Source organism: Rhopilema esculentum, chromosome 15 (genome assembly GCF_057945365.1).
Source record: "Rhopilema esculentum isolate cy_ngs chromosome 15, ASM5794536v1, whole genome shotgun sequence".
In the NCBI taxonomy this organism is placed as follows: domain Eukaryota; kingdom Metazoa; phylum Cnidaria; class Scyphozoa; order Rhizostomeae; family Rhizostomatidae; genus Rhopilema; species Rhopilema esculentum.
Window position 1 is genome coordinate 4,229,149 of NC_142829.1, and position 24,798 is coordinate 4,253,946.

A 24,798-nucleotide genomic window follows, 5' to 3' on the forward strand; every position below is an offset into this window, starting at 1 on the left:
AAAACACAAATTTGATTTACATCATGTAAATTCTGGCTGTTTTATCTAAGTCATGGTTGTGACTTCTGTTATCACCTCAGGTGTAAGGGCAATTTAAGTTGTTAAATTCTTTGTTGCTGCTACAAGCTTTGTTGAAATACTCTTAAGATGAATAAGTAGTTAGAGAATATTTCCAAGGAATTGCTCTTCGAACACATGCATTTTGACCCTGCATTGCACCATGCATGACTGTTCTTGGCTAAAGGACCAGTGCCAAAAAATAACTAGAACTAAATTATATAAAGGCTTGCAATGTTAATCATATGTTTTATTTAGCGCAGCTTACATAAATCATATGTTTTTATTTATGTTGATTTAATCAATTTCTAGCACAACGAGAGATGCTCCAAAATTAAACTGAGGTCATCGACTTATGCATAAACCTTAAATGGATTGCAACAGATCTGACATCATCAGACTCATACAGAACATAGTCTATTGTTGCAATTTATTTATGCACTGCTCTAGCTTTATAGACAACACAAAACATGTACAAAAAACAGTTGTATTTATTTGAATCACAATGTCTATATTGGCCAGCGGCTACACATTTACTAACTGTTAAGTTCCTAAAAATATTCCAAGTCATATCTTCAAAAACATGCCTTCAAATCAGCCTGCATTCAAGTTTCAGCTTTCTCACATTTGTTGATAAGAAGACAGCGATGTTCCTTCACATAAGTATTACCAAACACTGCATTTCTGTACAGGGTTCATACGTGATCCTGATGGACAGTTGTATGCCTTTGCAAAATCTTCTGAATTTGATAGAGGCCCACTGACCCTATTGATTGGTAAAGATCATATTAGTGTACCAATATATATCTGTTACATATATATGTTACATATACAATATATATCTACAACAGTTGATGCTTCATCTCAACGTCACATTCCTTTTTTTGTAGAATCTCTTAATTGTTTTGATATATCATTCTTTACATTGGAGACAATTTACAGATACTTTTTAAGTGGTTTAAGTCATCTGTCGACCAACTATTGACCAATCAATTGCCTTCTTAAGTGTGATGTCAAAAAGATCTTTTTTTAGAATTTTTTTATTTTGACCACATAACCTAATAGAATGACACAAAATACTTCTAAATATGCAAAATCAGTTAAATATGTCAAAAATCAGGTGAAATATGTCCCATGAAAAAGCTGAAGTTTGCTAACGCAGACTGTTATTTTGGCTCTGTCCATTAAGTTATGACAGGAGCAGAGACCAAATTACAGAGATTTGATGGGGAAAGAGCCTGTGCTTATGTGGCGATATCTCAGGCAAATCATGACATATCTAACTGATTTTGTAGATTAAGTAGTATTTCATGACGCTCTTTCAGGTTATGGAATCCGAGCTAAAATAATTTAAAAAAATTTTTTTTGGTGTCATCACTATAAGAACTCTATAAGAGCCTTAAACTGGGAATTTTTTTGACAAAGCTGTAAATTTAGGTGACTAGGTGATTAGCCTAAAGTTTCAAAGATTTCCATTACATGCTCCAGGAGATTACATGTCATACCCCAAACCCCGACCCAGGGCCGTTGCTAGCTATTGTTTTCAAGGGGGGTGCTCTGATCCCATTTGCCGACAAAGTTGGTCGACCATCCTTTATTTGCCGATAAATCTGAAATTTTGCCGGCGAAGCACCCTAAGATAGTAAAAATTTCCTCTCACCCTCCACATCCCCCGTAGCGACGACCCTGCCCCAACCACAGCTTCAAATCCAACCCTAAAATCATAATGACGTTAAGGTAATGAAAAAGCGACATTATTTTTTACCTGAATACACCAGGAGAATGGGTTCCAAACTTCAAGCTTGACTCTGTGTATAAGCGTCTTTCAATGGAACACCAAACCTACGAAGCAATATATTGTTGTTACTGTTGTAGACTGTTGTGTTTGGTTTTATCGTCATCAGTGCAAGGGAGACATAAAGTATACACAGTCTCAGTGTGAAACGTACGAAGACTGTCTAAAGATTGATTTGAAAATTTTTATGCCTAACTTATTATGATCTCACAGCTTGAAACGAAGAACTTTCGATGTATTGCAGACTAAACGCTGAAAATCAGACTGAAAAACAACGTTACGGTATCTGGCAGTCTTTCACTTGGCAGAAACCTGAGTTACAACTTGTAACCTAGCTTTACAAATCAAGTAACCAAAGATCACTCTTTGTGACATTAACCATTGTAAAATCGGCTGGTTAATCATAATTTTCATAAAAGCTGAAACTCTACCTACTCTATTAAATATGTCTTCAGATATAAGATTTCTGATATAAAACCTTCATTTCGGATTTTTAATGTGTCTCGTGAAAATTAAAGTACTCATGGGTTCGGTAAAGACGCCTCCCTTGCTTGAAATTTTTTCAGAAAAAACGAACCATGACATCCTTATTTGCAGACTTCCCTGTTATTATTTTCGAGCCTCGTGGATAAAAAACTATCACGTGTTTCGAAGCTCGTTGTAGCATAAGAAAGTGCATGCATGGGAAGATAAGGGACTAACATTTTATATATACTGTTATGATATAAATAGGTTTTTTCGATTTTAAGAAACCCGCGTCTTGTTTATATTCCTCCGGACCGATAGTCATTCACCCAGTTTGATATAATTGACAAGTTTTCCACCAACCCCGTTTATGCTAGACCCCCCATGTATTGGGTTTTGGAGATTTTTCCACCCATCCCTTATATTACAGAGCCCCATCTTTTCCGATCTTGAGAGTAAGAAGCATAGGGATTAAAAATGGTACGTCAAAACTGCTAGGGACCATTTTGCTGATGTACGTAAAATTGGGTATTGTTTTACGTCACCTATCGACAGTGCTTTCCTTCGTCATTTAAAACTAGATTCATAAAGCGCTCATCGGAAAGCTTAGATCGAAAGTATGTCAGTGTTTCAGATTAGAAATTTTTGAAAAAGGCCCACTTTTTCCAGTAATGAATTAGCAATCACTTTTAACTTTTCGAAAATAATAAGATAAAGAATACCTGTGCCGATGCCAAAAAGAAAAGTTGGTCGTCAGTCATATTTACGCCTGGGAGCGCCATTGATGGTCCGCTCTGCTCCACTACTTTCTTGTACGCCTAAAGAAGAATTACAGAATGTTTCATTAGGAACATCGAAGAGCTCAAAATACCTTTGAGAGAGCAATATAATTCAGACATTGCCATTACAAATTGAAGCATTTAATCATCAACATTGACAACGAAAAAATTGGCGCATAGTCCGCATCGTCTTTTTTCGTTATGTAGTTATGCTGGAAAAACAAACTATTTCAGGCCCTGTTCACAAGATACCGGATTCATCCATTGCGAATAGGGTTGCCTTTTATTCAAGCCTAAGGTGACAACCTAACCCGGTACACGTAACACGGTCACAGCCTTTCCGTACCCCTTTTGGATGATCCAATCCACTCTCGATTAAACGTTGTCTTGAATCACTTATGGAGAATATGGATTTTGCTCTCTTGAAATCTTGTCCATACAGCCATTGCTAGCAGCGCCCACTGAATATGGCAACCATGTCTTTCATTTCAAGTTAAGCTGCTTGTAAAACAAAGCTGAAAATGAATCCGATGTCTTTTGATATCGGACACTCTTTCATATCGGACACTCTGTGAATCCGATTCGCGATAAATACAATACCGCATGAGTATAGCTCCAACATTCACAAGATTGGGTTTCTTGTCTAGCTATGAAAACTATTAAAGAATTCTGACATAAGGATAATATGTGTTAAAATGTTTGCTTTTCTATACAGACGTTGAGAGTACGTGGGGTGGGTGTATTTGGAGAAAATTTCAATAAACAGATTTCTGAGGAACGCTGTCTCAAGAGCTCGTACCTTAAATGCCGTTTTGATTGCACTGTTGTCTGCAATGTTCTCACCCAGAGTTAGATTTGTGTTTATCTGCAACAAGTAAGACATGTCGTTGTCAATTTAGCTTGATAATAAAATGGCTGTCAAAGTTCTTCAATCCAATTACTAAGTCTGATCAATAGAGTGAGAGATAACTGCATATCAGAAAAAACTATTTGTTTATCTTAAGAATAAGTCTGTTTTTATCAAGAGTATAAAACATTCAAGACTTGAAGTAGGCCCTTTAACGATAAAGGAGGCGGACATGAACAATCCGGACTGGTGCCATGTTTTTCTTGATGTCATATTGATACTCACATTGATACCAAAAAGCGAATAATCTGCATATTGTTTCTTGATACACTTCTCTCTTTCCTTGAATGACTTGGCACTTTGTGCAGACCACCACGACTTCAAATTACCTCTTTCATCGAAAAGTCGTCCTGCAGTGTAAGAGGGTTTGTCAGGTTAGAAATCCTTAGCGTATTTTGAAAATGTTCGTGTTTCTCTGATGATAAGAGGTCAAGTTTTTTTAGTTCGAGAAATTCAGTTTATTTGTATCTCGCCTTAGTATACAGGACTTTACCAGGACTAACCTTGAGTGACTTTCCAAGGTGGGAGAACACCAAAAGTCCTTCAAGGAGGCTGAAACCCCTGTTTTGTTAATGGGAACTATTCGAAGCAATTTGATTGTCTATCATCATGTACTGCGGCGAACTTATTGTTGTTGATTAGCTTCAGCTTCTATAATTTGCGTCATTTGTGTGAGTTTTATTTGGTGACAGGGGTGGGATAGTGGTGGGATGAGCCTGTATTTCTGCGTACGCTTTTGTGGATCTGGTCAACGTTGATCATTTAGATTTGCTAATGTTTCTGACTTTCGTCTTTGATATTATGAAAAAGGTTGGTTCATAACATTGGCTCTTATTTGAGTTGCTTTCATTTGCTTAGCCGTGTTTTAACTTTGATCGCCATAAACAGTAAATGTCCCCTAGCTATTTGCCGCTTGTGTTTCATAATTAACCCTATTGTTTGTACTCTTTTACGCGGTCTTTCTTGAAGTATGCACAGAAGAGCAACCCGTTAGAATTTTTGTTGGATCTCAATGTAAGGGGAGTTTTGGGGCTATGAATTGCATGTTTTCCACATAAATAGGGAATATTGACCGTTTATTTACCTTGATCGTCAAATCCGTGTGACAATTCATGGCCCATTACCACTCCAATGCCACCATAGTTTATTGACCTGCAAAGGAAAATAATAAAATGAAAGGATAGAGTAGGGATCTTAAGCACATGATTCGATGTGATGTCTCACAAATATTCCTGCCAACCTTTAATAATACAACTCAAATATTACTTTTGCTTAAATAGTTTGTTCGATTATGACTATAGCTATACGTTGATCAATTCATAAGTTTCGTTGATCGTTGATCAACTGGACACATAACGTAGAGTATTGGTTGTCTCTAATACACTGTATGTTTTAATTTTTCGTTAACTTGAAGCGAAACCTTCTGTGAAAGAGACTGTACAACCTGTGGAAGAAAATGGTGTAATTCTGGCTCCGATCACATATAACAGTAGCATCTGCCTTTCCTAACAGAAAATTATATCCAAAATATCGAGGTCTGCATTCCTGCATTTGCATATACCTTAGTTTAAGATTGGCAAAAATGCAGTTGTATATGATATCTGAGCAGTCCATTAATCACCCAGTATAAACAGATATTCCTAAAATACTTCGAAGTCATCCCTTATAAAGTGATTAAGCATTTGGTTTTTGTAGCCCCTGTTGGTAGTTTAAGGAGCATGTGATGCTTCGACTGAGGAACAATAACCCCTCTCTAACAATTAACTATTAAGAATTGGCGTTGAGCATGTTATCTAGGTGTTGGATCAACTTACTTAGGTGCATTCCTGTTAAAAAATGGTGACTGCAGAATTCCCGCCATGAAGACCATTCTATTTCTGCCAGAATCGTAGAAAGCATTCACCAAAGATGGAGGTAGTTCCCACCTAAATAGGAAGTTTATTTCAACATCTGATGCTAAAATGAGTCTAAACTGTCCATATTACAAAGATAGCACGTATTAATCAAAGTAAAACCACTGTTTTATGAAGCGTCATAGATTATTTTTCGAAATTATAGACTTTTGTTGTTACCAGTAGCCTGTACGTTAACCCTCCAAAAATCTGCTGCATAAAAGTACTCACAAATCATGCATTTGGTGAGCTGTTGGTTTTTATAATTTTGATAGAATAGAAGGATAATAACATGTCTGTGCTTTCAAAAGTGCTTGAATCTTTATGACATGTCACTTCAAGAACCCACTTTAAAGAAGTAAACAGAAAAATTTATTTATTTGAATAATCAATGCCCTAATGCGTTACTCAGATTGCTTTTAGCCTATTCATAGCGGTCTCACTAACCAATGAAGTATGAAATGATCTTTTTTATAAAAAACCTTTATCTACAAATAGATTTGGTTCAAGACTTACTCCTGCCTGTCCATTTTGGAATTCAATTTCATAATGCCCCTCTTCTTTTCCATCATCAAAAGCTGTACCATGTTGTCGAAGTACTGATTATCTTTCAGAGTAATCTAGTGAACCAGAAAATTATTTATTACTCCCATCAATTATAAATCTTAAACGATCTAGTTGTTGAAATTTTAAGGACGAAATGAAATTTTGCATGTAGCGAATTTTAGATAATGTCCGGTCTAAGTGCATCTTGTCCGGACCTAACGCATTTTGTCCAGTATTGAAGCATTCGGTCCAGACTTAGCACGTGTCCGGCCTTAACGCATTTCATCCGGACTTATACATCTTGTTCGGAGCTAAATCTACCAGCATTTTGTTGTAGTTTGTCTCTAGTTTCAATAAATTCTATCCTTATGCGAAGCATTTTGTGTTTTTGATTCTAAATATTGTTTGCAAAGGCTCAATGGCCCCTTGCATGAAATTTCTCAGTTATTTATTTGATAATCTCTTATTTTTCAGATATGAAATAACAACAAGGAAACAAAGCCAAGGTATATTGAGTTTTTTCATCTTTACAACCTAAACTTATTAATGTCAGAGGCAACGAATCCGCATGAAAGGAGACACGTACACGCTTGAATGCACTCGCATAACTAGTCTCATCAAGCGTGTCTTTGTTTTAGTAAGATAACCAACAGGCAAACTGATCACATGAAAATCACATGCAGATCGAATATCCCTACATTGGGTACCAGAGTCTCATACGATTATCCCCAGTAGCCAGTACTGCTCCTTTTTTCATATAGACTTGTTTACTTTAGATATACATTCTTAGTAATGTACGTACCCCACGATAGTAGTTGGCAAGCTTCATCGGGTCCTTGATAAATGATGGATAGGCTACGTTTCCAATCACAGCTCTAGCCTGTAATACGAAAGGGTAGTAAAAGTACTGATTGCCAGGAGAATAGAATTGAAGAGAGGTTTTATTCAAGCTCAACAATATAGCTACAAAAAGGCTACATAAACAACCTGTACAAAACCCTATTGGTTAGAAACGTCAAACAAATATAGAAAATTACGAGTCTACTTTTTGCTGAAATAATCGGTCAAGCAATTCTGTTCATATAGATTTTCTAGGTTGTCACCTAGGAGACCAGAGGGCCTTCGTTGCGATATCGCGCGTTTTCAGCTGTTCGTAACACCGACGAGAGTGTCCCTTACAGTTTTAACATATAACAATCTATTCCCAGTCTGTCACATTTTATTGTGTCATGGACTTTTCGTAAATAGCCAGAGCTCATTAAACATGAAAGTCCGACGGTCAACGACCGCGAGAAAAAAAAAACAACAGGAAAAAAATCGACACACCCAAACCCCGCCTCGATTTCAATGTTTTAATCTGAAAAAGATCAAGCAATGAAACTCAAAAGTGCCACCTTCGCTCTCCATAATATCATCTCATTTTTTGGAGTTAAATCATCCTTTACTAGTAAGGAAGCCAAGTCTTTCTTACAAGTTGTAACTATGTAATTCTGACTTTAATGGCACCTTTTTAATGGATGATAACAGGATTGTTACAGAACTGGGCAGTTTTATGAGTTTGTGACAGCGTTTAGGTATAAGCGAATAGGTAGTCCCCTATAGACATGGGTTTTATGTAGAAAAGCCCTTTTTTATACCTTTCTCATTGCGTTGTTCCTCGTTTCTTCATCCATCCAATCAGTGGTTTGAATAATTGTCAGAAAAGCATTCTTTATATCTTCAATCATTTTCTCCACCTGCAAAATATCGGAATAGTTGTAAAAGGTTTCAGCATTCAGATGTCACAATTTTCTGTTTGACCTTTCGTTTTTTCTTGTAAATTTTTGTTCTTTTTCTTGCCGTGTGAGATGATTTTGTTCCTGTATCATAAAGCATGATTCTAATATTGTGGGGTATGATACTGATAGTATCGTATCGTATCGTATCGTATCGTATTGTATCGTATCGTATTGTATCGTATCGTATCGTATCGTATCGTATCGTATCGTATCGTATCGTATCGTATCGTATCGTATCGTATCGTATCATATCATATCGTAGAGTATCGTAGAGTATCGTAGAGTATTATTGAATATCAATAGAGTATCATAGCCTATCATAGTGTACCATAGCCTATCATCGCGCATCGCAAGAAACCATTTGGTATTGAATACTGTTTAGTATTTTTAGTTTTGTACTGTATAACATGACACCTCATGGCAGTACACTTAGTATAGTTATTACATAGCATAGTTTTTAAATTATATGCTATATCACTACACAGTATCACACTAGATTGTTTGCAACTCCTTCGTATCACACTGGATGGTATAAAAATATACATGGTATTGCACTGTATTGTTATGTTACTATGGTTTGGCATTGGTATTGTATTTACTTGACGGTGACGTTATGATTTGATAAATAATGGTACTGTTCGGTATCGTAATGTATTGTACATACTGTTGAACTGTTGATAGCGTACTGTTGAATAATACACTATCTCTATAGAATTAGAAATACTTCTGTGAGATACTTGGCATTTTGTATGGTATGGTTCTGCACTGTTCAAGAAACACTGGATGATACCATATGATACACTATCTTATTATGTTGTATTGTATGGTACGGAAAGTGAAAATATCTTTCAACCGTAGCACTTTCCTTTCCACCCCTATTCTTCTAGTTCGTAAACTGATGCTTCTGCCCAACGATGACGAACTGATGAAAATCATAACAGTGTCATGCTTTGTTGGAATGAAAAATGATCTATAGACTAACCTCATGTTTATCTGCATCGCTTATCTTATCTTTGACAAGTAAAGCACCAAGTGCCATCCCCATAGTTGCTTCGCCTTTTCGCAAACATCGTTGCCATCGGGGGTCTTGAATCTCCGTGCCAGTTCTGAGTTTCTCAGCCGCAAAGAACGCTTTTGTGGTTGCTGTTGGCAAATAGTCTTTCATTTCTGCTATCAGGCTCCAAATAAAGTAATTTGCTACCGTCCTGTGAAAAGACGGCAACTTTTTAAGAACCTAGGCTGAAAATAAGTTACCATTTGCAAGTCCTGGAACACTTTCCCTGGTTTGAGGCAGGGTCGATTTAGTATTTCGTTTGAATTTGATGAGAACACTTTTTGAGGGGTGATTTTTTGGCAACGTTTTCTTTGTGATATAATTTTCTAATTTGATTTGATGATGGGGTTCCCTATTGGTAAAATTTGCGTTCCCTGTTGGTAAAAGGGCATTTTCTAACAGTTAAAAGAACGTGGCCTAAAAACTTTTCGTTTTGCCCTCCCACAGCCTAGTTGCTGGCGCTGCAACCTGTATTTTGTCAGCTAGGCAATGATGTTTTTTGAATTATTCAATGTCCCGATACTTGGACCAAAACATGATGCATTTTTAGCTTGTCGAAGGGGAGGGGAAGGGGTATATGCAATTTAGAAGAATCACACAGTATGCTAAGAATTTTCGTAGGCAATCCAAATCTCCGGCGTATCAATTGTTTCCTTTTAATCCATAATATGTAATCTTGATTCTTTATATACGCTGTAACCTGATTTTCTGCTTAACGATATAGTAAACAAAATGCATATAATTAGAATTATTCGTGTGAGATTGGTAGGTAACATTTCCAGCCATTCAAATTGGGCTTATATTTAGATTGCATTTTTTAATTTTTTTTGCCAGTAGGTTCACTTACCGTAAATCCTCGAATTAGCCCCCTGGGGGCTTATTTATTTTTGATATTTTTGGATGGAGGCTTATTCGAGGGAGGGGGGGGGCTTATAAAATTATTGTAGACATTAAGAAGAAATTATTAAAAGACTGCGTCTATTTTAGTAGAAATTTCTTTATGAGCACTTAATTAATTACTACCAAAAGTATGAATTTGTTGTGGTAATTCAATAAAACGCCATAGGCAACCTCAGATGGCAAAAATCATCAAATTAAGGGGTCCAATTCGAGGATTCACGGTATGTCTTTGAGAAAATATCATGAACAAATAAAAATCACTATACCTACTTTTTAGATGCTTTACTCAGAACTGCGGTAATCCTTTTCAAGTATAACAGGGGTTGTATTGCGACTGATGTGTCTTCTGTGATCGGGACTCCTGAATTGTTGAATGCCAGTTTCAGATACCTCAGCCAATCAAACTTAAAAGAATTGTCAAAATTGCAAGTCAAGAAGGTATGAAACAGTCAAGAGTCTCATAGGTGGTGACTTAAGATTAAGGTAATGCGTTCAATGGTTCCAGATAAGTTCAAATTCAAGCTTTTAAATTTTTTTATGGAACTACAACCTTATGCGGAGTTTTTATAGACATTTTTAGCTAGTTGTACCATTTTATTAGTTTGTTGTTTTTCTTCAATCTCTGTTTTCTTTTATTGAAAAATTTATTATCAGCAATCAGTTTTGTAGGAAACGCATCTTAAAATTGTGTACATGTAAGTAGCATAATAGGCTGGCCAAAGATATCAGCTAGAATAGTTTCATTTCATTTATTAATATTTATGCATTAACACATTTTAGCTTGAAAAATTAACAACCCATTAACAATATGTTACAACAACAGGTGAAAGATACGATAGATCGCCGCTCTGCCAAGGGTTTGTGTTTGGGTCTTGTACGTTTAAAGATTCGAAAGATACTCTCTATACCCGGTTTTAAAACGAGCAATTAATTCTTTCTCTCGGATGTTGTCTGGTTTATCGTTCCAATTTTTGACACTAGAGACGTAAAAACTTTATAGAGCGCTCTATAGAACTGGTCAAGTTTTCTTTGCGAAAGGACATTTTTCATTTCCTCAAAGAGCTTAAGCTCCCTTTCAATTTAACTTTGATGGTTTTTTACTGATCTTTCCAAGGAAGGCTTTCGTCGATGTTGATTCCTACATATTTTGTCTTGTCAGTCAACTTCACTTTTGTCGACAAGATCAGGAAAATCATTACTTACTCTTATGAGCTGTTGCCTATGGTCTAAATATGCTCAGGTATTCACTTTTACTGGCTTTCAAACCAAGTTTATTTATTCTAATTAAATTTGATATATTTTTCAGCGGGTTTTAGAAGCTTATCCAAATTTTCTAATGCAATAGTTACACTTATATCATCAGCATATATATTTGCGACCATGCTTTACAGACAGTTTCCAGTGATATATAGTTTGACATGCAAGGGCCCCAGACACGAGCCCTGTGGAATACCGTACTAAATTTTGTTTTCCAATAACTGAATCCATGAAAATAACAGAATCTGCTACTAATCTTACCGTCTTGTTAGTGTCTTCATTCAGCTGCTTAATGGTGATCTTGATGCGACTCTCCTGCACTTTTCGGTACTGGTCATTTGGGATTAAAGCCTTAGGAATAACAAGTAATAAAGGATTTTCATATTTCAAGTAAGATGGTACAATTCTAATAAGGAGAAAAACAGGTACAAAATAGGACAACTTGGCTTAGTGGTGAATTTTAGAGTGACCAGAACTTTCTATAATGCCGTTGTATACGAGTTTGTCAGAGGCTGTTGTTACAAGGAATCGTTAGAATCTCGAGTTCTGGGGTAGTTTTGCAAAGTAAAGGTAATAGTTGTATAATTCTGTTCCGTCTTCACTTCTCTTTAAAATGAAAAAAGTTTATCACCACTATTACCTAGAGTATATTTAATTTCAATACTTTACCCTTTCTATCTCATTGTCCAATTTGGTAACGTCAGCTTTCACATTATCAATGTCTTTTCCACCTAGCTGTTTTACGACATTTACAATTGCATCAGCGAAAACCCCACCAAATGCCTGCAAATAAAGTTAAAAAAAGAAAGTTATAGATGCGAATATATGCTATATCGAACGTCTTTCCATTTCCCTTCGCTTTGATGTAAGGATTGATATAGAAATTTCATTCGCTATCTCACTGTCCGTTATCTCGAACATTGTCTTTCTCGAACCCCTATCAATTTCTCTTCGAGTAAGAATTGTCCGTTATCCCAAACTTTTCGAAATTTCTGCTGAGCTGGATAAAAAGATATGCCAAACTGTGCTTATAAGTATCAAATAATGTTGATCACGCGAAGATAACGTGTAAATAATGTTTACTGCTGTATCTAAAATATCATAAAAGAAAAGGCAAAGCTGCCAGGAAAGCGTCAACAAATTTGAGGACTCAGAAAAAGTGCCGATGATTTCTGAAATTTTGTAACGGAAATAATACCAAAAGTATCTTTGCAAACAAGGAAAGAATGCAATGCTGAATTCATTGTTGATAAGATGTATGATGATCTTATAATTAGGCCAACAGCAGATGATTTTTGAAATGCCAAGGAGGACGTACATTTTCAGTACTGACAGTTCTTAAAGAATAGAAGTATGCTGCACCAGCGATATTCTAGAATTGACTCTTGTGTAATGCTTTTGTATAAATGCGTTTTCGATAAGCTTGGCACAAGTAATGTTGTATTTCATTTTGTGCTTTGTAACTAATATTAAATCTGGAAATATCCGGATATTGGCATTGGTGGCAAGGGTGGGATGTTTAGTACTTGAGTGCCGTGAAAAGAATTTACAGGAATCGACGACGTTTGGCGAGTGGCTAATCATCTTTTTATATTTCCATCTTTGCAGTTCTTTCCGACCATTACGTAATTTTACTGCTAACTGGTTCTTGCGAACAGCCGATAAAGATTCAGTTTCCCTTGTGAGTACGATATAGCGAACATCAACAAGCACAAAGCCCCTTTCTTTGAACAACGGGCGTGGCATAGCAGTAAAAAAACAATTTCTTTCGAACAATGATTGCATGTCACAACAAACACTAAGCCCATTTCTGCACATCGAAGAATGAGTGTATGTCATAATAAAAACAAATACAGTTCAATAGTTCTTTATTACTTACTTGGTTATTACCTCCAGAATAACTAAGAATTGTACCTCGTGGTTGGCTGATCTAGAAATGAAACGCTTCTTTATAAATCGATTTTGCAATTTTTAGATTTGAACCATATATCAAGAAACATCGCAGAGCACATTTGAATTTGCTAAACCCACTTGGAATTGGGCAAGACATCGCGAGGGGAAGCTCCGACGTTTACTTAATTGTTGTTAAATATATTCAACTAATTTTCATAGGAAAGGCTAGTTTATAATAGTATTAAACATTCAACTTCGACAATTCAAGAAAGATTTTTAGACTTGTTTCAGCCATTCAATTCTTAAATGACAGAAGAGTTGTCTTTGCTCTAAAATTTTGCCTAAGATTGTGTTGCTTTGTCTTCTCCTGATCTCGTGTTGTCTCACCCAGACTGAGGGGAGTTGCCAGCTCTTTGCAGTTCTAAAGTAAGAATCACGAGGTGTTATCACAGACAAAAGACCAGAACACTGCTTGATAATCATAGGTAGAAACAAATACAAAATTCAAAAATCTGAAAACTGATCATGTGATATAGTGATTGTCTTTGGTTGACTGCAATGATCTACTTTTGTAATTTACTCAATTCTAACGGTACCAAAGTTTACATTTCTTTGATTCTTAAATTTGATATTAATCTTTGTGTCTAAAATAACTTACTTTGATGATCTGTTGGTTAGAATCGAGAATATCAACTGCAACTCGTATGTCAAAGAGCGGAATTTCGGTCTCCATGTAAACAAGCGGCGAAAAAACGGAATGTACTTTGACAAGGGTTTCTATCATATCCCATGATGCTTCATCCCATGTTCCAGTCAAGGCACCCAACAAACCCGTCTTCTCTAAAAGATTTCTCAACGGCTTCAATGCCAGCGCGTCAATAGCGGATGTGTTCATACAGGAAGCATACAGATTGTACAACTGACCTTCTGCTGGGCTAGTTGCATTTGGCTTTTTGTTTGTAAGCAAATTTTTCAGCAATTCATCATTAGATTCACTAAGATCGGAAAACGTGTCCCAAAATGGCTTGCTGTCTGGAATATACCGTCGATTGGTCCAGCCACCACAAGCGTAATCATAGAAATTCTTGCACGGATCTGCATTATGGTTGGCATACGTCAACACCTGGGCTGCTATTGAAACGCATTCTGGGCTTTCGCAAACTCGCTTCGCTTTTACCGTTGCTTTCTTTCCGCGTTTGCATTCGTTATCTTTTCGTGAACTGAGTTCTATGACATAAATTCCGATAAGAGCAATGCAAACAGCCAGAAGAACAAGCGTGATAGCAAGGTGCAGCTTCTGATATTTTGTCCACTTGTGCCTCGGTTTCACAATTGCTGTCACCATAGCCTCTTCTGCTGCTATCCCGTTTTCTTTTAAAGGCACGCTTTCGTTGTGGTTCTCAGGCATGTTGCTATCTTGTTTCAGGCACCTAAAGAAAATGGAATTCCTGGAAAATTATTCTTTGAATTCTTATGAAGTCTGGTAAATCCTTTGTATTTTCGTTTTTCCCTATTCTTCGTTACTCAAAATTGCATACATGTAATGCGGGGACAACAGCACACCTGCGTATGCATAAATTCATTTCCTTTGCTTGTTTATACGCACATTCATTGCAGAGGGGGATAGGGAGTCTACTTGGAAGTCGGCTATTTAAGAAGATGATACGTTTCTCAGTTATATACGCAAGAGAAATCTCGATGAACTCTTGACCCTTTGTTTGACCTTAAAGCATCTCAGGTCAATTCCAGTCATCATTGATAATCTTATTTACCTTCTAACCCTTTTTCTTAGTCTAGTGTGGCTCATTAAATCCAATGAAGAAGCTCTTTTTTGCCTTAAGAAGTTCTTTATATATGCTGGAGGGCAATATTTACTTGAGTTAAAACAGTTGCTGCAGAATTATGTATGTCCGATGCAAGTAACACCTGTATGTGATTCATACTCTGATACATTTCACATTTTTGTTTTCTTAACAAAAATAGTAATCCAAGCTTGCAGCTTTGACGAGTCCTTGACCTCAAAAATTGTATTTTGGCGAGTTTTTGTAAAAAAGTGTACTTTTCTTTAACCAAGGGATGAAATTTTTTTAGCATTTTAGTTTTTGTTTAGAAAAACCAAGCCTAGTAACACAATTAGTTTCTCAATTGGTAGTTGATGTCTGCTTTCGTGTAAGTAGGTAGGACGGAAAACAAAGGACGCCTAATCAAAAACACCTTAGAGTATAATTGCTAAATAATGAGTTAAGTATCCTTTCCAGCGCGCAATTTTTTGGGTAAGAGTTTATCTATCTCACTGGAATTAACAGTAAAACGTGAACAATCTTTTTTCGTGTATAGGTCAAGAAATTTCTGCTTTCTAAGTTAAAAACAGACACACAGTCAATCATTTCGTGGTTTCAAAAAGCCGCAATTGTTCTTACTTCAGAAGTAATACCAAGAAATCAAAAGCATTAAAGCCACGAAAAATTGCCATTTTGACAATTACACGTAGATTTTGTCCAAATCGAACTTCAAAAATGTGACAGAATTGTCCCAACCTTCATGTTCATGGTTGCAATGGAAGCAAGCAAGCAAAACAAAGAGGAAATCAGTGGTGCCGTGGATGGGGGCTCGGGGAACTCAGCCCTCCTTGTTAAAATTAAGAGAGATTTGAGGGGGGGGGCTCAGCCCCTCTTAACAAGCCAGTACATGTGTGGCTGGGCAAATTTCTTTCTTGGCAATCTAAATTAACCCTTTATTATGCTGGTAATTTTCCATGAATGAGCAATTTTCTAACAGTCTTTTTGAATCAATGAATATATTGAATGATTTCACATGCACAAAGGCAAGAATACAGCATGTAACCATTGGTATGGTCCTGGGTGTGGCTTCTAAAGCGCAGTCCCCTTCTTAATTTTTTGGGACGGCACCCTTGGAGGTAATCAAAAGAAAAAAATCACTTTTAGGCATACGAGACTGTGCTATAAGTGGGTCAGGCGTGAATTTTCTTTGCACTCTAATCTCAGCGATTTTTATAGCTACACTACCATGGCCAGTAATACTTGTCTAGATGTCTCGATGATCTTGGTTAAATTCACCAACTCCTAGCTCTGTTACAGCTTATGAGCCTGTTATATAGTGCTCGATACTGTATTTATAGAACTGTAAACGCTTTGGTGTGATGAACAAGATTAAGTATTATGATTGCAACTTAGTAACGTCTTGTTCTACACACCTGAGAACTTGACATACAAATTTGGTTTACTTGAGACTTATCAAGAATAAGCATCGGGAAATGACAATACTGCGTTTATAAAACGTGATATTGAGACATCTGATCTGATTGGATTTGATTCGTTTTCTCGCACCTTTATGCTTCAAAATATCTGCAGTCTCTCGATGTATTGCAAAAGAACTCAAAAATCTCATTTCAAATAACACTATAACATAATAAGTCGTAGCTACTCGTAATGATAATTAATTTTGTCAAATAATATCATCCGTTCCTTTAATTTTCCTGATGAATTTGTTTTTCTCTCGAAAATGCATTTGCAAATATTAGGTTGCGGATCTCCCTAAAGCTTTAATTTAGCGAGATCCCAGCTGCTTTAGTGAATCTTTTTCGGGGGGTTCTGCGTTGCGGTATGTTTTCCACTCGAACGAGCGCAATTTGACTTCGGGAATCACACTTGAATATATCACACACAAATTGTCGTGTGTATTTTCCCGCAAAGTTGCATATTGTCGTCGACATACACATTAACCATCATTTGAGCCACATTCTTACAAAGTTGCGAAACGTGAAAACCAATTCTGCCAACCCATAAACTGTAAAAAGTTACTTGAATTGGAAACCTAAATTTACATCTCTTCAATATTTGTTGATAGCTTTATTTCCTATATTCAAAATTTTGAAAGATAATGAAACGAAATTTCAGATTCTTTTACACAATCTGTTTAGTATTACCTTGATAATACACCTTGCTTCTTTTCTGCTTGCATTTGAAGGTGTTCAAACCTCAGACTCACAAGTTTGATTCGATCTTAGTTATTCCCTTCACGTTCAGATAATATTTTTAAGCCTTTAATTTTTATTTTTATTGTTTTTCAGCAATATACACTGAGATCACCAAAGGATTTAATTATCCTGACAAAGCTTTGCAAAATTGAAGAAATATTGCGCCGTTTTGCACTTTGTTGCCACTTTTGCAAATATGCAGATCTAACCTTTCGTTGAAGGAAACACATTTTCAAGAATAAAGTATCTGGATATGCCTTTTAGACACTTGAACTTATGTAAGATGTTTTTTAGGTGTTTTCTTCTTTGAGTAGATGGAATATCGTGTAAGCTTTTGTCAGCATTCTTCCTCCCAATACAACATCAGAACGATTGGCAACTTCAGTCACAAATATAAGCAGCTACACTATCTTATTTGATGTTCTGCTACACGAAGTAGTTTTTACCATTAAGCCTAAAACCCATAGTTCACATTTTTTATCTCAAAAGTTGTGGAGCTAAATTGAAGAATCACATCTCACGGGCCAATACTTCATAGAGAAGGGATACTGCACTAAGCCAGAATACCATAGCGGGTTTTGAAGAAAATCAACAATTTCCTTTCTTTTTTCAATTCCTCGCACCAAGTGTTTTTCCTAAGTCTACAATTCTGCTGAGTTATCGATTTATAGTTCAACCCTAAACTAAAATAGCGATTAATAACTAATACTTAAAAAGCTTAACCTAGTTATAATACTTAATGAACTAGACATTGTAAGTAATTATACATTCACAACATGTATAATGAAAGTCGAAATAGAGAAAAACATTTTTTGCATCTCTTCTCGAGTTTTTTCAATTGTTTTACAAAATTTACATCATGTTGCCAATTATGAACATACATTTTGTCTTAAAAACCACCTGACACAATAATAAAAACTCAATCAATATTTCCCTGGTACAATATTTACAAAAAACCCAAAATACATTCTGCTATGCAGTCATTTCCTGTGCAACTTTTAGAAAGTTTCAATTTTTTGAAAAGATGAAAACCAGGTTTTTGCCCAAACTCTTACAACCTGTAATTTCTAATTTTGATAGGTACTCGAATAATCTTATAATCTTATTGCACATGCTGTAGCTTATCTAGTTCCAGATGCTTATGAAAAATTTGCAGCAGTGCCACAATTTTCGCTCGAGGCTATGTAACAAATTAATAATTCCAGTGCTGTAGGCATCTGCTCTTCAACACCAAAGGCAGTTTTTATTAATTCTTGTAACTCTTTTTAGCAAACCTGCTTTGGATGTCGACAAAATGTTTATAAATTTTCCACTAATCTTCGGTAAAATTTACTACCACGATAAGTGCCAAATTAAACAATTGAAATAGACTGCACGAAAGTCACTTTCGAAACACAGAGACACTTCAACAGCATTTAACTGTTGATAATATGCCAGTGAAAGACGTGCTGCAAAAGGTCTACCCTGGGTTTCAGAGCCACAAAATTTCGAGCAAGGAAATTGAAAACTAACCAGAAAAGCGGAGGAGAATCCCCGTTTGGCTTTCCATTTCCGTGCTCGAATTTTTGTGGCTCTTGCACCAAGGATACAAAAAGTCATTCGCCGTATTTTAAAATTCCTTACTTCAATGTAAGCCATTTTAAAAGACTACTCAATTTGATTAACTTTTTATATTTCATCTTACAAATCATTCTACGTTACACTCTTTTAATAAGAATATTCTAAACGTTTTCCAGCCTCAACATTCTAAGTTTCGTTTTGAGCTTGAATATATTCTAAGGGTATTCTTACTTACTTTTTACAGGCAACTACTTAAAAATGAGACACTAAAATGCGAGCTGAAGCTGAGCAATATTCTTATAATATTCTTAAAAATTGGACGATTCTGAGCCTGAATATCCTTCTAAACAATATTCTTATAAAAAAGAGTGTACATTCTTTGTCGTTCAATGCTGTTGACTATTCTTTAGCTGTTTCTGAAGACACTGAGGATGATTCTCAAGACAAAAATGTTTCGTCTTGAAGTCGAGTTTCTCATTGGATAGCTTGTTCTTGTCTTTTCAAGCAGATTATTAAACATTTCATTTAAGTTACAAAAGCTTACACCCATGAATAAGAACCATCACTGCACGGAGTGATTTAGAATAAGATTCTGCCGCAATTTAAATCACTTTTGAATATCTGAAAAATATTCTCACCTTTGTTTTTGACGTCAAGCAATGCGAAGATGTTCAACCAGTTGCTACCCTATCGATCTCTTCTTTCCCCTAGGAATGAGTTGCATCGAATTTAAACCCCCTGATTTCGATCTGAAGACATTGATTGCTTTTTGTTGGTAGCAAATCGTTTCAAGGTAAGACAGAAGAATATATTTTCTTATGATATTCACTGTATGCAGATTAATCAGTATTCGGTCTACTGCATAATTTATTAGTAAACTTTATTGCCGACTAAAATTCCACTGTGTTGTGCGAAATCGCCAATGCAAATCATCTGATGAAGACATTCAACATATTGATCCTGAAACAAAAGGCGAATCAATTTCAACTCGCTCACAAATCCTCCATGCAAGAGTTTTGGTAGTGTTGATTTGTGATTTCTAAAGAAAACCGTTTTGTTTATTGCTTAGTCAGTTTGCAATTTGAAAATTCAAGAAGAAGCAAGCACCTGGAAATCTTCGTATGCAGATGTTTTATAAAGTATCGAAGAAAAGACTTTTCCAGCCCCGTTTTTAAGTAGACATGTTTCTGGATAGGCTAGGGACTGTCTGAAATCGCTTGCAAACGATTCACCTACCTGGTTTAGCCGTGATGTATTGATTGAGTAGGGTAGAGATAAGGTCCCTGGGACAAGGCTCTTTGAAAATGTATCCTTGTGTGGGATGCTTTTCTTAAAATCAGTTAATAGGGAAACATTTTTCTAGGAAAGCAATTGTCCCACGATATTATAACCGTGGCTATATCATTGTGTCCTACAGACCTATAACCTAACAACACTTAATAATAATGAGCAAAGGCGTGACGTTCTCGAATGACTTGAGGAATTCATGCTAAAGTGGAAGCTGAGAGACATTCATGTTCATTTTTACCCAAAACTCTAGTATTGAACTCATCTTAACCAAGAAAGTTCTTTTTGCTCTGTTGCTTGCAAATATCACACCGGGGAGGCATTCTTTTATCTCCCTGCTGAGGATTGCAATCGCAATATATGTCTTAAGCGCTATTTATGAGCTTGGGAAACCTTCGGGGGAGGGGAGGGGCGTGAGTGGCGAGGTTGAAACGAAACTCCTTGATCCTTGACAGCTTTTACCTCAAAGAACCCTAAGCATTGAAGTTAAGGAGATTTTCCCATCAAAAAGTGAAAGGAATGTTTATATAAAATCTTGTTAAGGTTATTAGAAATAAGTACGTTTAATAGTTTCCATTTTCTTCGACATACTCTAAATGCCCTTAGTTCGCTGCTAAAAGGTATTAGAACAAAGCTGCCTGTGCAAAAAGTATCTCCTGTACACTCATTCTAGCTTTACTTTTCAAGAAACTTCATATTTTTGTCTATCGTTTATTCGTTGCATTGATTTGTCTTTACCAAGCAGGAATTATGGTCTGGACAGGCGACGTTTTATGCCTTCGTTGTTTGGTTAATCTTAATCCTTCAAGGAATCTAAACTCTGTTTGGCATGCTTCATAACAAGTAAAAAACGCAGTTCAGAAACCATGCTTAATAGAAATCAGTTTTTGCCTGCTCCGTATCATATGCAATGGATTACTTGCATTTCACGCGCACCAGCTTGTGAATTTGGTATTTTCTTGGGTTCAGAGGTGTATTTCAGGTGTTACATAAGTTAGAACAGTTAAAAACACAAGTGATGTACTTCAAGGCTCCTTTGTAATCGTGAATGACAGTTTTGTGACGAAAATTTCTTACATATTGTAAAAAATAAATGGAAGCAAGCATGTCCTCTCTTACCCTGGGTACCAGACTCACTATATAAATTATCTTATGTAAAGTGAGTCTGCTACCCAGGGGCAGTCCTCTCTATATGCTTCGTTCTCTCCAAAATTCTTGATCGCTGTAGAAAACCTTTTGTTCACTTAGAAAGATAATATTTACAGTTACTAAACCTCTATTTATGTTCGACATGTACTGCCACAAGTATGGCTTCGAGGCAACGAGCGTTGGTAGTTTTAGTATAACTTGCAAGTCAAAGGGAGGATCTGAGAAACCTTCTGTGAATCGCATCGCATTGTGCTGGGTCTGTGTTAGCTTTCCTTAATCCTTGAGAAAGCAGTTATTTTTGAAGGCATTGAAAAAGAATAACATACGATAATTAGCTTTCCTGGTTATATTTGCTTGTAAGTTGGTTTTTGGTAGAATATCATGGGTCTTAACATATAAGAGCACCGGAATAGAAAATCCATTATTTCTGATTGTGCTCAGCCAAATTAGAGAAGAGGATTAAATAGATAATCCATTTTAAAGATTTTGTTTGTTTGGGCGATTAATAAATCTTAGCATTGACTTTTCTAGGAATTTTGTTACGCTCGTTCTCCGCCAAGCGTCCAATAGTGAGCTCCTTCCAATTTGCTCTGTTTAAACGTTGCATATTCTTCCGACAATTCCACAGAATAGAAGTCATTTCTATTCTTTTCATGCGTATTGTGCTTCGGTAATTAAAATAAAAAGCAATGTCCTTATGCAGACGAAGCCTGCTGATATCTCTACAACATCTAAGGCAGTGAAATGAAGTCACATAGGAGCTTTGCTAATTGTTTCCTGAACAAAAATGCGACGAATTTCAATAAAAAAGACAATGTTGAAAGAACTGAGATGAACTGAAGAGTGCTTTAGCATCTAGCTGAGAGAGTCTGTAATCCTACAAGGAAGCTATCCCTTGTACAAAAAATGATTGTCCTTTCATGTACACTGTGGTCGATCTTGAAAATCGATGCAGTTGGAGAAAGGTTATGGTCAAAACTCGAATGCGCCAATAACAAGTTCGTAAGAAATTCATATGCACGAGACAATGTAATTTATGTCGAATGTAACACTGGCGGTTGTTTTTTACCCTTAGAAGTAGTCTGGTACAGAAGATGCCTGATGATCGCATTCAGCGTAATACTCAGAATTGCATGCTGCAACTGTCCTGTTATCACACAATTGAGTGTAATGGGTGTAATACACAGCATTGATCACTATGTTACAGTTCGGTAGAACAGTAATTTTTACCCTCAGAAGTAGTCAAAAGCTAACTTGGACTGTCAGATACACCCTAAGGTTTCTTTCCTGTGGTATAATATATGTTTAAAGCTGCTGTTTCAAAGAAGGATTCTACAAGTCCCTGGTTTAATAAAAAACATGCAACACTTAGAAGTAAAACGATTAAGTGCCTGTTTTTTCTTTAATTATTTAAGGTTGGTACAATTTCTAGGTATGCATACGCAAGTTAATTAAAACCAACTAGTTTAGATTACCAATGCTAAATATAATGTAAGTCAAATATAACCGATGTTGCTAACGTATTCCTTGCAAAGATTACAAGTACAATTAAACGCTGATAGGCTGAAAACCTATTGCTATGATCAAGCCTGCAATTTCCTGCATGCACTATATAAAAACGAATTTACAAAAACTCAATTTCAAGATTCTTGGCATTTGCAATTTTCATTTTAAGATGCTCAAGATGTTCGCATATCAAATCTAGTAGAGTCCTTCAAACACTTGTGTTGCATTATCGATGGTGACAAAATTTGCTTCATTTCGACTTTAACTGGTGACTTTCTGCGTTTATTTAACGCTTGGTTTTAGCATTAAGTTTATCACCTGCCGCAAACTAATTCCGTTGTTTTGAAATCATGTTACAGAAGGTGGGAAAACGCTAATATCCTATTCAAATTTTTTGTGTTGTGTTAAAGTTGTCGCTGGCGGTTTTAATTGCTGCAATGGAACAGCTTTGAACAATTTGTTGTTGCTTTTTAGCTTACTAGTACATATCTAGGTTGAAGCATCAATATAAATCCCATCATACTAGGTATGCATTAACCGTTTTGTTCAATATAAGAATCAAAAGATTTTCGAATCTTACAAAATTGCGCCAAAACTCAGACGGTCGGTCCGTATGAAGTCATCAACATAAAATATTCGCTCGTATTGAATCAGCGACATATAGTTTTTGACGTAAAGTCCATATGATTGCAAGGAGTTTGGGTATCTGCTACGAGATGAGATACAGTGATAGAGCCTGACATAAACTGCGTGAAAAAAGATTAATGCTTTAATTCCATAACGAAACCTTCTTTTTGTTAGTATATGATAAGATTTTGCAAATTTTCTCACAAATCTCTGCTCGGCGAAGCTGGCAACTTTTAATTATTCATAGGAAACTGCTCAGAAAATCAGATGGAACCTTGATTTATGATCAAGAAAACCGTCCGTTCGATTCAGCTAATGATTAACAAAAACCTTTTATTCCTTGCTCGAGATATTTCTCTTAATGGAGTAAGGCTCTGCTGATGCTTGTAATATTTTGCGCAAGCCAAGTCCGTTGCAGCGTATTTGAAGTATTTAACACAAATTTTTAAAGCACTGTCATCTCAAGAAAATTTTCAGAAAAAAAAATGATTTAGGAATACTCTAATACATAACAAATGGAAAAATAAAAAGCCTTGTTGTTCCTACAGAAATATATAAAAATTAAGATACCTCTAGAAATGGGACCTCTTTGTAAAACGGTGCAACATTTCGTAAACTCGAATACAGAATAGTGATTTAAGTGGAAGAAGGTATTATGATAAAGGCATACATACCATCAGCTAAAGGTAACAGCGAAGAACCGTCTTGAGTGAATGCCTAGGCCAGCTGCATTTCATCTGAGTCGTTTCGTTGGCCTTAACAGGGTGTCTCCAACTCCATACAAGTGGCTGCTTTTGAAGTGGAATGTTGTATGTTTCTCTAAAAGAATAAAAACCCAAGACTTGCTGAGCAAAGCCTGCTACCGGGGGTCTGCACCTGCTATTCCGCTACATTGTTTAACCTGACAAGCGTACGAGGGCTGTACGTGTCTCGGAATGCATTAAATCAGTTTACTACAGCTAACTGTTTCATTGAATTCTTTAAATTGGAATTGATTTTCCTGTGCAATGTTATGCATAATCTTTTCCGAACTCGTATCGCTTCAGATTTGAGATGCAGCTGTCTTTGAGGAATGCGACAATGATAGCTTAAAAGGTCTTCCAGTGTGGAGCTGCACTTTAAAAACCTGTATAGTAAGCAGCTTTAGACCAATATGTTAACCAAGTTTAGCAGGCATTTTCTTACAGTGAAAAGCACTTTCGGATAAACGGTAAAGTACCTGCTTGGCACACAGCGGGATGTGCGAGATCTTAACTTGCTTTAAGTGCGAGAGACGTTCTTCTGATCGAATTAAACCTTACTTTGAAAGCCCAAGTCCCTTCCCATCTATCTTGCTGTCAATTATTTTA

At 36.2% G+C, this 24,798-nt stretch overlaps 2 protein-coding genes across 4 annotated transcripts in view; one reads left to right on the forward strand and one right to left on the reverse strand.

The window, feature by feature from the left end:
- LOC135685465 (gamma-aminobutyric acid type B receptor subunit 2) overlaps nucleotides 1–20,867 on the forward strand; it is a 56,723-nt gene extending 35,856 nt beyond the window's left edge. The window contains exons 17-19 of one of the 2 annotated variants that reach the window (XM_065201422.2): nucleotides 6,916–6,947; nucleotides 17,414–17,598; nucleotides 19,592–20,867. The gene's annotated coding sequence lies outside the window, so the exon portion shown is untranslated. The remainder of the gene's footprint in view (nucleotides 1–6,915; nucleotides 6,948–17,413; nucleotides 17,599–19,591) is intronic. The other variant, XM_065201423.2, reaches the window with a different exon arrangement.
- LOC135685464 (endothelin-converting enzyme 1) lies at nucleotides 533–24,263 on the reverse strand. 2 transcript variants are annotated; one of them, XM_065201416.2, is made up of 18 exons: nucleotides 24,124–24,263; nucleotides 19,519–19,587; nucleotides 13,982–14,753; nucleotides 13,310–13,360; nucleotides 12,100–12,213; nucleotides 11,692–11,781; nucleotides 10,444–10,577; nucleotides 9,202–9,424; nucleotides 8,079–8,177; nucleotides 7,244–7,321; nucleotides 6,412–6,515; nucleotides 5,818–5,928; nucleotides 5,088–5,155; nucleotides 4,229–4,353; nucleotides 3,896–3,961; nucleotides 3,040–3,135; nucleotides 1,823–1,899; nucleotides 533–823 (listed from the first exon to the last, which is right to left on the reverse strand). In XM_065201416.2, the coding sequence occupies exons 3-18, from the start codon at nucleotides 14,729–14,731 to the stop codon at nucleotides 724–726; spliced, it is 2,286 nt and encodes a 761-aa protein (XP_065057488.2). In that variant the 5' UTR covers nucleotides 14,732–14,753; nucleotides 19,519–19,587; nucleotides 24,124–24,263; the 3' UTR covers nucleotides 533–723. The 2 variants fall into 2 exon arrangements, with proteins under 2 accessions (XP_065057488.2, XP_065057491.2); XM_065201419.2 differs by lacking the exon at nucleotides 19,519–19,587 and having other exon boundaries at nucleotides 24,124–24,262.
- Between the last annotated feature and the right edge of the window lie 535 nt (nucleotides 24,264–24,798).

Excerpts from the sequence above, each read along its gene's own strand:
- LOC135685464 (XM_065201416.2), bottom strand. The coding sequence starts at position 14,731 with ATGCCTGAGAACCACAACGAAAGCGTGCCTTTAAAAGAAAACGGGATA. Across the intron at positions 10,578-11,691 it reads ATGAAGACACTAACAAGACG|TTTGATTGGCTGAGGTATCT; the intron begins GTAAGATTAGTA and ends AATTCTTTTAAG. Across the intron at positions 3,136-3,895 it reads CAATCAAAACGGCATTTAAG|GCGTACAAGAAAGTAGTGGA; the intron begins GTACGAGCTCTT and ends ATTCTTCTTTAG.